The sequence below is a fragment of the Perna viridis genome, chromosome 3 (genome assembly GCF_037379345.1).
Source record: "Perna viridis isolate PV_CMFRI_1.1 ecotype Kerala chromosome 3, ASM3737934v1, whole genome shotgun sequence".
Classification (NCBI taxonomy): Eukaryota; Metazoa; Mollusca; class Bivalvia; order Mytilida; family Mytilidae; genus Perna; species Perna viridis.
The window spans coordinates 15,081,153-15,097,400 of NC_142447.1; the positions used below are offsets into that span (position 1 = coordinate 15,081,153).

General features: G+C 33.8%; 1 protein-coding gene across 1 annotated transcript; it reads left to right on the forward strand.

The window, feature by feature from the left end:
• The first annotated feature begins 5,799 nt into the window (after positions 1-5,799).
• Positions 5,800-12,398, forward strand: LOC148621148 (uncharacterized). Its single transcript, XM_088575224.1, has 7 exons — positions 5,800-6,706; positions 7,013-7,166; positions 7,575-7,677; positions 9,050-9,121; positions 9,759-9,998; positions 10,776-10,871; positions 12,263-12,398. The coding sequence occupies exons 1-7, from the start codon at positions 6,573-6,575 to the stop codon at positions 12,307-12,309; spliced, it is 846 nt and encodes a 281-aa protein (XP_088431350.1). The 5' UTR covers positions 5,800-6,572; the 3' UTR covers positions 12,310-12,398.
• Positions 12,399-16,248: the final 3,850 nt, after the last annotated feature.

The following is a 16,248-nucleotide window of genomic DNA, read 5'->3' on the forward strand; positions in this document are numbered from 1 at the left end:
GGAACAGTTTTTATTCAATCAAAAACACTGTACTTCAGAGATTATGACAAAAAAGCAAACTTTATTCCAATGGCAATCTATTGGTTAGTAATTATAAAGATGCCAATCACTTTAATTGGCATATTATTGCTTTTTCGTCAGTCCTATTGCAAACAAGCAAATGGATTATCGCTTTCTGATAATGAATGGCATTCGGTTTGTTTAATCCATCATCTTTATCCAAAATAACACAATATCCACTTCCATTCGGTTCTATGCAAACGACGTTGTTTAAAAACTTCCTGCTACGTAAATATTACCACTTGAATCAGTCGTAATACCCGTTGGCTCTTGCAAGACTTGGTTTTGGAAGCAACAAAGAAGTTTTCCGTTATCATCATGGCACAAGACTTGGTTTGACTCCCAGTTTGTACCCTATATTATGTCTGCAAACCAAGATACATAAAGAATGTATTGCCCAGGAACCGGGATTTTCTTGGTTGCAATTTTTTCCCGGGTGCCAATAATTTCAAATCGATCAGAATTTGGAAATTGTAAGATTATTTTGCTTGCATCTACGACATCTAAACCCCAGCATTTGTCGCTAATAATTGGCAACATATCGGGCCTTTTATGTGTTTTGTTGTAATCAATAACACCAATACATTTATTCCCACAAAATGAGACTGCTGTATTGTCTAAAACGGCCACATCGAATGGGTCGTTATCAAGTCTGTCACTGACTTTAATATCATTATCATTCTTGTAAAAAATGACACGTTTTTCCTTCATGTTGACGAAAATGTAATCTTTTGTACAATTTGGCAGCCAGTTATATCAAAATTGTCACTCTTTGAAATCGTAACAGAATTTTTGACAATATCGATTTCATCGCATTGAAGGTGGAAATGGTATGTAGGAATGCCTGCTTCTCGTCGGCTTCTAATATTTCTAACTCCAAATTACTTTCTTTGTCGGTCTTCTCTAAAAGCGCCAAACTCTCTACTTTATCGCGCAAATTCGATAGAACGGGGTTTGGGTATATGCTTAAAAGCTTTTCACGGAGATAGCCTTCTTCTTTCAGAGAACGAATCTCTGTTTCTTGTTCGGATACAAAGGTCCGTAGGACTTTCAAACTAGCGTATATCTGAAAATTCGTAGCTAAATTTTTAATTTTGGTGAGGTCTTGGAGTGTTTGTCTTGTTACTTTGATATTGCTTCCAATGCGCTTACTTATCTGGTTGTTTTCTTTTGTAACATCGGCCTCAAATACTTTGCATCTTTCCATGGTCCTTTCCTCTGCTGTGTCTAAGATGGAGTCGATTTCTTTACGAATGGCCTTTAAATAAGCGAGGCACTTGGAGGTCTGTTCGCTAGTAGTTGTTTTTGAGTTTCGCATAAAATTTCGAATCACCTCATAATTTTAATGTGTTTTCCGAAGAGTCGTCTCCATGGTTTCCAAAGAGTATGAAAACTTAACATTTTCTAATGCTTCCTCAATGTTTTTTTATGTCAGAGCACGATTTATGGATTTCATTTATACACATCAAGCAACACGGACTTCGTGCAAGGGATAAAAGAACCCGATTTTGTTTTCAATGTGATTTTCACAAGTTTTTCTGGCTGATGTAGCGTATACTGGCAATTTTTTAATACCTTCAGAAATTATAGTTTTGTGGTCTTTTGATGACTTGGAAACACTGTGATGTTCTGGACATTCATGGCATAATGATTCTTCGCATTCTAGGCACCAAACTATGACGAATCTTGGTGTATTTCTTTGTGTGCATATGCTGCAAAAATTTGCATTTTTAAATGACTTCAGACACTCCTCCATCTTAAATTACTAGGGTGGGGAAATGAACTAACTCTAGCTCTGTAACAAAATAATTAAAACCTCTTAAATATGTACATGTAACGTATATATAGTGAGAATTTCATGCAATATGTCATGCAATATATGCCCTTAAGTATAGGGTCAAGTTAAATTCAATGCTTATCTAATTAAATAATTAGTACAGTGTATTGATGTGAAGATGACGATTTGTAATTTGATCAAATTTCATATGTTTTTCCTTTAAACTCTTAAGTCGTGATAAATTGACATTGTCCATGTCAAACTATCACGACTCAATAGCCCGTGTCAATAATCGTTAGGTATATAAATAAAGTTCCACATAGATAATTTTAACGATTTGTACTCGTACAAAAATGTAAGTCTCAGATGTAGAACTAGGGACTATACGATACTAGTAATATAAAGTTCTTGGTAAAACAAACCTGTAAAGTGATTGCTGTTTCATAATAAATAAACGTGTATAAAGTTTTTTATAATAATTTTACAATGAGTAAATAGATTATAATATAATTATGCTGAAAATGCAGTTTAATAGTTTTAACACTTTTAACATTCAATTACTTATCATGCACAAAATTCAACCTTTGACTCACCGTTGTAACTGCTGGCGGAAAGAAGAGATACACGATAAATAATAATATAAAAAGGGTATTTTTAATTGTATCATATTTATTTCATACAAAAGCCCAGCGAGCTCGTTGACTAAAAAAAATTCGCGTATAACGCAAAACTCATGCGAAATAATGCAAAACTTACGCGTTATAACGCGAAACGTTTGTTTTGTTTGTATACATAAAGGAAGAAGAAAATCTTGCCCGCCAGTATTGCTACACTTGGACTTTCTGATATTTTCCCTAGAATTTTCAATTTCCTTTTTTGTGTTGGAGATTGAAATGAGGAGATTTAAAACTGTTTTGTTCTTTATATAAAGTAGTACTTATGTTTTGTTTGGTCAAACGAAATCGTTTATGAAATTTTATATCAGAATGAAAATGGGATGAAAAGGAACCAAAAATATTAAACAAAGAAAGCAACAACAACAAAAAAAAAACAAAACAAACCAATGCCGATATGTGCTAGCAACTAGAAGGGGCATACAGATTACCAATCGACCATCCCCCCTTCCCCATCCAAACTACTTCATAGCGATTACCATGAAGTTTTGATATAAAAAATGCGGCCGCTAAAAAGATTGTTGCTTGTCATTGATTTAAGATGCTTTCAATTTCAAGGAAGTTTATTCATGACCATCATGGCAGCGAGGGAACTCAAGGCTACGTATTTTCAACTAAATGATGGACATTTGAAAAAAAAATCTCGGTCTCCATAACGCGTTTTCATAACATGTATAAAATATTTCGCGTTATTACGCGAATGTTTTGCTTTATTACGCGTAAGATTCGCATAATAACGCGAATTGTTTTTTAGTCTACGAAAATGAGCTCAATGGGCTTTCGTTAATTCACGCTAATGAAATAATTTGTTTTTTGTGCAACCGAAATATGGTTTGTGGTGTAAATTTTTCCTGCAAATAAAATACTGATTGGCACAAAAGCAATTGACATCCATTTAATCAGAAAACAAGCATAAACCAATCAAGTTCTTACACTACGTAGTAAATAAACATTCTATATTTAATTTGAGTCAACCCATTAATACATTTATATAGACAAATATTCATGTTGAAATTTAAAAACATCCAATGCACAAAATCCACATGAAATTTATGTTCCCGTTCATCAAAAAAAAAAAAAAAAAATAATAATAATAATAATAATAATAATGATAATAAAATTAATAGAACAAATAAGATATCAAAATTGTTGTTTTGTATATGCATTCAACTGGATTGTTATATTTTTTTTAATTCTGTGTCGTACACAAACAATTTGTTTAACAGAAGAAAATTAAACACCCGGTCAAGTGTCTTCTCGCATAATTTTACGGAAACCCATTACTGCCAGGTGTTCACTTATTTTTAAGTCGTTATAACTTCTTAGTATCTTGTTATAACGACATAGCTATCTTGTTTAAGCGACTTCGCATCTGGTTGAAACGAAATAGCTAACTCGTTTAAACGACTTAGTATCTCGTTATAACGACATAAATGGCGTCGTTAGCTATGTCGTTAAAACGAGATAGTAAGTCGATATAACGACTTAAAAATGAGTGAACATCTGGCACTAATGGGCCTCCTATAATTAAGCATCGTTGGTATATAGCGGATTTATGACAAGACAAGGAATGTAATTGTCTGCATTTGTATGTACATGTATATTTTGACTCGCGAAATAAAGCATGGTATCAAGCACAGAACCAGAAATAACAAGGACGGGTCCAGCAGAGATTTTGAAAAGGGAATACCCGGGGCGTTCCTGGCTATTTTTTATCAAGTTTCATTTAGTATGTTATGTTTGTCTTCGATACCAAAGATATATACCGATGGGTTTATAATTTCCAACCGAGTCCTACTTGTTAATGTAGGAAGGGCCAAATAAGGAGTTATATTGTTTCGTCGCTAAGAGATATATCTGAGAACCCCGTAGAGAATAACCCTTTATGGACGTATATTAACGTGCAGCCGGAATTAATATATATAGTATCATATAGGCTAGAAACCACTAATTCCACTTCCCATAGGCCTCTATGCTATGCAATGGCTTCTCTGGACTTTACCTTAACTTTAACCTGCAGAGGACTATATATCAGCATGATTCTACATATGTCAGCTCACAATTCTCAGAATGGCATGTGGAGTTAGCAGAATTGCAGTGCATTACTGGTCACCGGAAGTGAAGTGTCTATAAATAGCATGGGAAATCCCAGTGTTTTCACAAGATAAGGATATATTTAGAAATCATTATGGAGATAAGGCTTCACATCACAAGAAGCAAAATGCACCTATAAAATGTACAGAAATGTTTTTCCTTTCAGAAACTGTTTAATTTTTTAAATAAGACGAGAACTTTTTTCACAGCACTATGAGGAACAGGGGTAATTTCTGCGTAGGACTATTTTTGCGTACGTTCCAAATGCTCATTGGTTGAATTGGTGGTCTGTAACCTCAATATAGGTCTATTTTTTTATGTCATCTGGACCATACCTGTATGCGGAATGGGCAAGAATTGAGGATTATATATATATGTGTGTATGCGTCACCGTGTGGTAAATTAATGCCGACTAATCGTATGAATTGGATATTGTTTCAGTGGCGGATCTGAGGGGGGTCTGAAATTGGGACCTCTTCCCCCTTTTTAAAGAAAATTGTGTTAATTTCGTGCATACCTGATCACTTTGTAATAGTGGTAAACGGTCTTTTTTCACTTTCTCTTCTCCTTATTATAATTAGAATAATACTTCCTTCATTAACCATTTTTGATTCTGTTCTCACTAACCACTTCTAACGTTTCCATTACTTTACATGTTAAAAAAGTAATTTTCAAAGTTTCACTGTGACTTCCCAGGACAAATGACATCTTAAAGTTGCATACCATTGCAAAGCTTGGAAAATAAGGCTTCCAAAATCATTATGCTAATGGTACGATGATTGTAGAAATTCTTCACAAAATTTACTTGAATAAATAATACTGAAAATTCACATGTTTACCTGTACTGCTAACTGACAGCATGGAGGCAAATTACTCACACATGTAAACAATATTCATACACTTTTGAAGTTAATTACATATATGATTTTAAAGTACGCATTTTCAGCTTTATTTTGACTACTTTTAATCATAATACACACAAATAATGCACTTACAATGTATATGTCTAGGGTCAGTGTGTTTTTGGTACTACATAAAGGGGGGTGGGTGGGGGGGTGGTGGTGGCCATTTTAACCGGAAGTGGTTAGTGAGACCTCTGTTTAATGTCCAGTTATCTCCCTTTTAACGAAGAACTCGTTGAATCTATATTTATCAACATGCCTTGTAAATTAATGAAAGCGAAATCACATTGTAACAGTCGTGGATCATATGGTGTGGGTGTAACGGCAGTAAATTAAAGACACCCACCCACCCTTTTTCCCATGGAAAATCTTTGACCAGATTCGTGCATGGTCTATGAAGGGATACAATGTATAACTCTGCACCCATAGGTAGTGATTGAATTCCAATTTTCCGCCTCAAAATAATTTTCGGAAAAACGCAATGATTTGGAAAATAAGGGTAACTGGTCCTGACTTGGAAATGAAAGCAATCTTCATATCACCTTAGATCCTGTAAAATGACGTATCTTTAAAAACAACTGATCCATTTGCATCTATTACATATGTTCGATTTATTAGGTTTGCTAATACTTTAACTGCATTGATATTTTACATGTAGGTATCTTTGCTTTAATATTCCGCGCAAAATCGCATAATTATGACATATACTTCTAATTAGATGCAGAAATACGTGTGCACGTTGTGTTCTAAATCGGTTTAATCTTAAAGAAAACAGGCAGGTATCTTGCATTATGTACAATTGAAAGAATACGTAAAAAAGGGAAACTGCGAAAATAAATGCGTTGCAGAATACATTTGCCGACGATGACGTTAAATAGGACATTTCAAACACACCAAAAAGATGTATTTATGCAAGATTTCCAAAAATGATGTCAATATCATGCTTAAAATGAATACTTCATGTATGAAAAGTTCGCTGCACAAGAAACGTCAACGTCATAGAAAAAGTACGTTCCTGCGTACAGCGGGCTACGTCGAATTGCTTTGTTGCATAACAACGTCAAGATGGCGAACCATCGAGTCGAACTGTGTTTTCTTCTGTTTGTTTTTGCCAGTTTAAGTGTGGTTTTCTTCGAAAAAGAAGGTGTAGATGTCTCAGAAAGTGTGGGCAATGCAGTTTCCTTTTCTTTTGATATAATGTAAGTAATTATAAAATATACCGTCTTCTAAAAACTTTTTTTTTAATTAGCTGCATCCTACAATTTATAACTTTCTACATGTATATGCTAGAACAAGTATGCCTCCTATCTTAAATGGCTGAAAAAACACTAAAGAATATGTTAGTATCTTAACTTAATAAGCGATATAATTAAAAGTTCTTTGATATGTTTTCCCGTACTATTATGTAAGCAAACATATAGATATGCTGCTAGCCTAAGTATAAAGGGCAGACCAACGGACATTGTAAATGGTCAAATCTTTGATTCTAACATTCTTACTTACAGGAACCGGTTTGTGAGTGATACTGTAGAACAGTCCAGAGAGATTGTCGTAAAGTTTGTTGAAATGGTGGTTGAATGTTGCTTGGATTTGATCACGTTCTTAAATGCCCTTAAAGAGATCATCATTCCTAAAGCACTTTGTATCTCTGTTTTACAGGTGAGGTTTTGTCCTATCGTTATCCGTTCAATATTTCTTAGTTGAATACCAAGTAACTAGATTCTGTTTTTTTCTATTCGTCTGTCTTGCCTCTTTTACTTTGAATTCATTCTCTTCCGCGAAATCTACCAAGGAAGCTCGATCGTTAACTTCCCGCATTTCAATACATGCAATCTTGCTGAACGTGTGTTATTTTATTTATTTATTTTTATTTTTGCACTTTTGAAATTTTCTTTTTGTATGTTGGTTTTTTCGTTTGTTGCTGTTTTGTTTCTGTTTGTGAGTTTGTTTTTTCTCCCTACTTTTATAGATTCTTCTCTGTCATTTCTGGTTCCATACTATTTTTCTTTGTTTAGTTCACCCTACCAAATTTCTTTTCTTCTATCTTTCCTTTAATTCTTTACACAGTGGCTGTACCACAACTCTGTACAAATTCTTCTCTCTGGAGTCATCTTCCACTTGATCTATAACATCCACAAAGAATCCGGTATCAATTCAAAACTAATGAAAGGTTTGTATATAGATTATCAATCTGAAACAGCGTCTGACGTTCGAAATTCGCTCTAGACGCTACAGCCAGCTCTCTTAATCTATAAATGCAAGAATCTTGTAAAGTGAATGTATTATCTGATTGTCAAACGCCGTTTTATTGTGAAAAATGTCCGAGAATTTCGAAAGTCCTGTCTGGAGCGGTCAGTAAGAGACGGAACGAACGTCTGTCGCTGCATGGAGCTTGACAGATTATTCTTTTCATTTCTGTCAGAAATTTAAAAAAAAAAAACGTGGAACTGTTCGCAAGCTTTTGTTTTTGGCGATTTTTTAACAGTAGCACTCTAGCTAAAAATCATGGAAAATATGATACCAATACATGATTGGAAAGCCTACATTTGTTATGTTTTGTTTAAAATGCTTAAGTAATCTGAAATTAACATGTGGCTTTCGTATGACCTTTAATCTTAGTAGATATGAATTATTATAGAATCTATTGTATTAGGGTTTGTTAATCTCGTTCTAGTTTCATTTTCGATACTGGAGTTCCCCATGTACAATGTATTGAAATCCGAAGATTGATCCGCATTACAATGCAAAATCTGTTGTTTTTTTCTTTATTAACCCTTCTTATCATGTAGAAATAGATATTTGTATTTTTTTCATAAATGTTTTACACATGAATATGTTTTGCTTTTAAAACTGAACTCAATGCACATAAAAGACACACTTCATGCATTTGAATGGTAGATTTGGACCCATTCTCATGAAACCACGTGACGAGACTTGCACGCTATATAGAATAACAACTGTTAGATTTCTAAGACCAATATACATTTCAAATGTGTAGCCGATTTGAGTGTAACATGTATTACAGAATTTGCATGATTCTTCCAAAGTTTTCTGCTTAATCGGTCAAACAATTTGCATGGTTTTCAATTTCGAGGTCAGACGTTTAGAAAGCCTTTACATGTGATTTTACAAATTAAACAATTGGAAGGTTACTTCGCGGATATTTCGTGACAGCAAAGGCAGTGGAAGTTACATCCACGCAATAATTTCAACGATAATGTTCAATTAAGTGGTATCAGATGGTAATACACGATATACTATACTGCCCTGCGCTATTTTTGACAGGCTGGAATCAAAATTAAAAACTCAGGACAGGTTTAACACAAAAAATATCCAGGGCGGAAAATTTGATCCTATCTCCCCCCCACCCGAATAAAAATCAAATGATTGCTCCCAAAGTCATACAAATGTGTATTTAGTATTTTGTTACCAAACCAAGGGAATTTTAGAATGTGGGAAAGTTCCTGCAATGTTAGTTTGTACGGTCTTATCTTATACTTTTCTACCACTTATTTAAATAATGTTGCTTTCTTTTTCAACAGAGCTCAGAATCGCTTCAAATGCTTTGAGTCACCTGGGATGGCAAGTTGATGTCCACAGCTCTGAAATGAATGGTAGGCAGTGAGCATTTGATTTAAGAATTATTTTCAATTTTTGACCAGGTTATTCGAAATTAACCAATCACTTTGGAGAGTTTACGCTTCATGAACCGCGAATCGGTTTATGAACAAGAGTGTCCAAAATTGGTTTTGCGATCATAACTTAATCAAAAATTAAAAAACAATCCTTATAATTCAATTTCTTACGGATTAATGTCAAAATCAAGATTTGTCTCTTCATTAAACCTTTATCTAGTTTGGAATTATTTGAATCGCGTTTGTTAATGAAAAAGACTATCTTGTCCAGATGTGAAATAAACAATCGAATTAAATTATTTGACCCAAATGAATTCGGGGCTACTTCGAAGCACTGAATTTCAAGATGACATGGTATCATATTACATGCATGTACATGATTGTAATCTTGTTACATGATATACATAAAAAATGTACACAGTCAAAGTTACAGATTTTCCAAAATAAGTCGCCATAAAACAAATCGTATTCTGCATGTTACAGCTGTTGATCTCTGTACATATCCAATCATATGAGCTTTAAATGTGCTTACCAACGACCGTTTTCAATGACAATTTTCTTGGTTACTTTTTTCTCATATGAATCGACTGTTATTATGAATAAATGCGTTTTTCAGCCATAGAACAACGCTTGAAGAAAAATGATGAAGAAAGGGTTCCATCAATCTTAAACAAACTCAATACCGTCCACGATCTGAGAAACAGACAACAGAAACTAAACGATGAAATTTGCGTCTTTAAAGCCGGAATGGAGGAACAGATTAACAGACTTACAATCCTTAACCAGAAGTTGTACGGGAGCTCTACTGTAGATAATGAAGTTACACGAAAAATTCGAGCAGTCGGTTTGAGCGCAGGTAAGTAACAAACAGCACAGTTACACATGTACGTGCCACATATGATAATCAAATATTAACTCGATTCGTAAATTTTGGCGTCTTGCTAACATAATCATGATTATTATGATTATCACATGTTGTAAAATAACATATGATCCGCATTTGAAAGTCATATGTTAATCATAAATTAGATGATAGCATAAATTATAATCATAACATCAAGTTAACTGAATCAAGCATTTGTTCATCACAGATGATAATTACTTCATATGATTCCCATGTGTGACCCTTCTGGCCATATGGTGTCTTTTGGTACTATGATATTTACAAAAAAATGATTTTCTTTCTTTTCTTTCTTTTTAACTGTATCAAGAATATAATATATTAACACCGAAGGTGCAAACGAAAGGAAATCCTTTAATAAGACAACACCGGAAATATCAAAACCACAATACATGAGGAACAATACGAACAATACAAACGACCTAAAAGAGTAAACAATTATAGAAAACGAAACAGTAGAAACCCCACTAAAAACAGAATCCTTTTGTTCATTGGTTCATTCATTTTGAATATGGTATGGTTAACATGTGTTGTATACTATGGATGATTGACTTGTGCTATATTACTTCAAACAGTATTGGGGACCAATGTAATGTCTTGCTTTGTCTTTAAAGGTGGACGATACATTGCTATGTTTTATACATTGTTAGGCTTTTTGTTGAGATTGTAGAATCACGGAAATTTCTTATGCAACATTTTGGCTTTATTGCATCATACGCTGTTATTTTTCAGAGAAAAGATTTGAAAAGGTCCGTGAAGCATTGCACAATAGAATTGAAGATGCTAGAGGGCTTCTTGATGAAACTTCACATCTGTTAGATATTAAAGGTAAGGACAACAAGTTTAGTGGTACAAACTACATGTACATGTACCTTTTGTTTAAAACTTTGTGTGTGTATCTCACACTAAATGTTTGTCTATCTGGTTGACTGTCATTATAGACGAAATGTAAGCTGTAGTTCATTTAGTCAGTGGGCATCCTTGGATTCGTGTCTACATTATTTTTATATGTCACAGCGATTTGTGCTAATGTGTTTAAATCATTTACTCTTAAGGGTTCTCAATGGTGTTGTTCAGTCATTTTTGTCAGATTTTCGGACTCCTCTGTTTTTATTCATTTCATACCATTTATATGCATTCCCCAGTGGTCCCCACTTTTCTATTCGTAATTTCATTAAACACAACTCAAAATGTTAATTGAATTTTTTTAATCCTTGTTATTTCTTCAGTGTTTTAATACAAATGTATATAAAATCTACTAAGACAAAACCTATTGAAAATCTAGAGAAATCCTTTCCCCCCCCCAAATATTTCAAATGCTTACAATGTATATCTAAAGGAACGAGTATTTTTCTTCTTACATGTATATTGTTCTTGTGTGGTGGTGGAAGATCTTAAAGATTTCACAATCCTTTTAAATCCCTGTTATTCTATATTCAAATATGACGTCTTCATATCGTCAAACAGTATATGTCGGTACAACCCCACCTTTAGCACCTGCGCACTGTCTCTTTTCTTTCGCTGTCGCTGCGAGACAAAACACTCATCTAAAAACGTTTACGCTATGATTTAACGACTGAGAGGTTATCTAATTGAAATCAATTATATAAATAAACACATTTTACACACACGATGACATAAATATACAAATTTCTGATATGACGTCTTCATATCGTTAAACAGTATATATGTCGGCACAACCCCACCTTTAGCACCTGCGCACTGTCTCTTCTTTCGCTGTCGCTTCGACACAAAACACTCATTAAAAAACGTTTACGCGATGATTTAACGACTGAGATGTTATCTAACAATATACTGATACTGATACTTATTCAATAGATGGTTTACTTGGATATGTGGTTTATTTCTTAATTAATCCAACTTTAATACGATGGAGGTTAAACGGAACAGCCCTTATTTTGGCTACGCCTAGGGATTTTTTTTCTAAAAAAGTACCGTATTAGAAAAAGAAATAATTCCTTCCGGATAGATTTGTACTAGTTTTAACAAGGATTTGGCATATATATTCTCATTTAACACCTCGCTGTTAAAATGAGTACAGATCTACCCCCTCCACGAATTATTTCTTAAATAGAGCAACAAACATCCTAAATCACTTTTTTTTTAATTTTTATACTTTTATGTATCATTTATAGTTGCAATAATTAATTTACGTTAATTTGTATGTTTATAAATGCAAATTCTCTTTGTATTTTCAGGTCTTCCATTAAGATTGAGCTACGATATGGAATATGAATTTCATTGAGATGACGTTCTGTTCGATTGTTGACATTTAATTTGGTTTCATATTCTGTTCTTTATCTTTTAAATAAAATTTTGCATTTCGTATTTGTATTGATGTGTTTTTTTATGATACTTGAAACTTTCAGGAATTTTAAATTAACAATTATGGTTAATTCATCGCCAGATATAGAACAAAGAACGCAACATATGCACAAGCGTATAAACTAAATAAAAAATAGTAAATACTTACAAAAATCAATAACAATGGGAAAAACATTTCGAAAATCATAAACAGTTATACACTTTTCTACCAAACTAAGACATGCATAATACATGTAACAAGACAAAAAAGAAAAATAATAAAAAACAAATAATATTTTTTATAATTATAATACCGGGTACAGACAAAGAAAAAAAATGTTCATTCAATTGCTAGAAATATTCAAACTGGCTTCGTTAAACGTTTCGAAGTGATTCTATAAGGAAGAAACTGCAATAATAAACTTTTAGAAGAAAAAAAAACATAAAACGAAAAACAAATCGTACAATTCAAATGAACTTATATCATAGTACACACAGGAAAACCTACTGAACGAACCCTGATGACAATCAAGGGGAAGTCCAGAGCTCTGGTTGGGTTACTAGGCAGTTCCTTCTTACAAAAAAGGTTATGCTTTTTGCTCAAGTCTGGTGAAAGAGGAAAAAATATATACAAGAGATGAATGTAGTTTTGATATCCCAACACATGAAATGGCGTGTTATTACTATGTGATACCCTCCGAAAATTGGTATGACAAGTTAACTTAAATTGTCATTTTAAGTAATATAGGGAAAATATCACTGAGGGGCATGATATAAAAATGGTCATTTCTTTCTAGCCCCGTGTCTGATTTTGATAGTTTTGGTCTTATTAGACTTGCAATACCACTAGCTTTTATAAAATGTAAAAAAGAAAAGCATAAAAAAAGTCATAAAATGTTCCTGAGGTCTCAATAACCACTTCCGGGTCAAATGGCCACCCCATTATGTAGTACCAAAAACTAAAAGTAAATTTTGAGAAGAATTTCTACAATCGTCGCACCATTAGCATAATGCTTTTCTAAGCTTCGCAATGGTATGCAACTTTAAGACGTCATTTGTCCTGGAATTCATGGTGAAACTTTGAAAATTACTTTTTTAACATGCAAAGTGACGGGAACGTTAAAAGTAGTTACTGAGACCTTAAGATAGTCGCCGTAACTTTTGTATAATTATTAATTCAATCAAGCGAAAAATATTGACCTTGATCCGTACAATATATTTCACGATACTTAATAACTATACAGAGCTTAAAAAGATTCTTTGATACCTTCTAAAGTTATCATCTGGAAACCGTCGGGGACGAAGAGACAGACACGAAACAAATACCGACAAAAATAGTTCTTTGAGATCATGAAGTCTGGATGAACATTTGTATTTGATTTTAGCATGTGCACATGGATGTCAAATACAACGCAACGTGGCGGATGGAAGAGTTTTGCAAAAAGGCTATTCAAATATCTCAAAGATTACGAATTTTGCATTCAATATACCATGTGCATTTTACATAAGCGTATTATCGCATTAAAGGTTATTAATTTTTGGTTACATGTGTATGATTTGTCATAAGACCCTAACTCAATGCAAAGGTGGTCTTTCCCTTAATGTCCATAATTTCGGTCAATCAGGTCATTGTTTTTCATTATTACGGTTTGCTAAGAATTGAAAATTGTATGAGATGTGGAAAAGTCCGTTTCAATGCATTTCTCATCAAGAAAACGATGTATATTTATTAAGTCGCCGACCACGAAGTGGCGGTGACTTATTGTTTCTACTGCGTTTCTTCTTCTTCTTTTTATTATTCTAATTCTCCTGTCATGACAAATGTTGAAAGTGTCTGCCCTTTTTCTCAAACGTGGCTGATTCGATTGAGATGAAATATTTTCAGATGTTAGAACTACTCTTCGAAGGATGCAGAACCTCAAAAAAAAATTTCTAGCTGCCGCCATTTTTCAAAATGGCCGCCGGACTAGAGGTACCCATTTTTCTACACCGGAAATTGGAACATCATATATCTCAAAAACCGCGATCAGAATTTGACGAAACTTGGTGTATACATTAAGCTCAATAGTCCAAACAAAATCACGAAAATTAATCGCATCGTCTAGGCCGCCATTTTCAAAATGGCCGCCAACGCGGTCGAAATTCAAATTTGTTAGATTTTGATGAAAATTGATATCTAGGTCGTCCCGATTAATAATCTGCGACTGAATTGGTAATTGGAGCTATGTGTAGGACGCCATTTTCAAAATGGCCGCCACTACGAGCGAAAATTCAAAGTTGTCCGATTAATAATCTGCGGCTCAATCTGCAATTAGAGCTACGTATTGGCTGCCATTTTCAAAATGGTCGCCACTGCGGTCGAGAACTTTAATTTGTCCGATTTTGATGAAAATTGGTATCTAGGTTCTTTAAGTCGTCCCGATTAAGAATCTGCGGCTCAATTGGAAATTTGAGCTACGTACCGACCGGCATTTTCAAAATGGCCGCCACCGCTGTCGAAATTAAATACTTTTTCGGTTTCGTTGATATTTGATATCCACGTTCATTACGCTGCCTCGATTAATAATAAGCAGTTCAATTGACAATATGTTTCTCAAAAGACCAGGAAACGGGAGGCGACTTCTACACGTTTCCTGGAAACGTAAATTTTAATTTATGTACATATTTCGTGTTTGATTGGTTTTCAGAAGTCAAAAGGACTCAGATGTTTAACTGGAAGTTACTGTACCCAACTATTTATTGACTATTTCTCACTCTCCTGTCCGAATTTTATATTTTTTCTAAAATTGTTAACAGGTTAAAACTTTACCTTAAGACTGGATAAAGTTTTGAAAGATTTGATATTGTTTTAAAGAAGAAGTGATTGAGTTTGAATTCCGCATCATACCTAGCGTCAATCCCCGTACCAGCAAAGAATGGATACGATCTTATCCAAAATGAAAAACAAAGTCTCATAAACAGAGTCTGATGCTATTTTAATTGATCGTCAATGAAAATTTTGATAATATTATGATGTTCTATGTCAAACATGCATTAGGTAAATTAGTACAGATAACAAAAATACCGCACTTTGATTTTTGGGTTCAGGAATTTCGTGTTACACATTTTAGACCTTTTGAAAACAGCTTTGCTCGCAATTTCTACAATTTCGGGTGAATCAGTACGTTATTCCTGAGCAGCTTCCAAATGAGAAAGTATACACAAAGCATGCAAAGATGCTAACAAATGTCAAGAATTTCATTTTTAACGAAAGCACTATATGATCAGAACAAAATAAGATGGGAAACATGAAAGACAAAGGCTATATCCTACCTACGCTTTTCTATCAGATTTCAGATATCTCTTACGGTTTTTGGGTTATAAGTAGTTGAAATTGAAAGAGACCGAAGGATACCCTCCCCAAAAAAAAAATAAATAAATAAATAAGAAATGTCGACTTTATAGCTTTGGTGTGATGTCGAATTTCTCATTAGATTCATTATAAAGATACCTTTTAAGGTTTATCAGTTATAAAGAACAATCATAATATCAAACGATTTGATTGGAGGTTACTATCGAAACATTTTATTCAATTCTCTAAGTAAAGACTATTACAGGATCATTGATGGTTCGATAGTCTTCTTTTGTCACAGCCATCTTACCTGCAAGACAAATTTACCACGCCAGGGATTCCGCGGGACACGACGTCAAATTTTGTTTTGCGTCAATGTCCACGCGTGCAATGTGACGCTATTAACATTGTAGCGTCACTAAGTCTAAAAATACCATAAACCGTTGTATTGTGTACAAGGTTATACTGTTTATCTTATTTAGATTATAGTGTGTATATTTGGACCATGAATAATGAAAAGGATGGAGAAACCTTCAGCCATAGTATACA

Bases quoted from the DNA above. Each gene is read 5' to 3' on its own strand.
- LOC148621148 (XM_088575224.1), top strand. From the start codon at position 6,573: ATGGCGAACCATCGAGTCGAACTGTGTTTTCTTCTGTTTGTTTTTGCC. The intron at 7,678-9,049 runs GTTTGTATATAG...CTTTTTCAACAG, and splicing joins CAATTCAAAACTAATGAAAG to AGCTCAGAATCGCTTCAAAT. The intron at 9,122-9,758 runs GTAGGCAGTGAG...TGCGTTTTTCAG, and splicing joins CCACAGCTCTGAAATGAATG to CCATAGAACAACGCTTGAAG.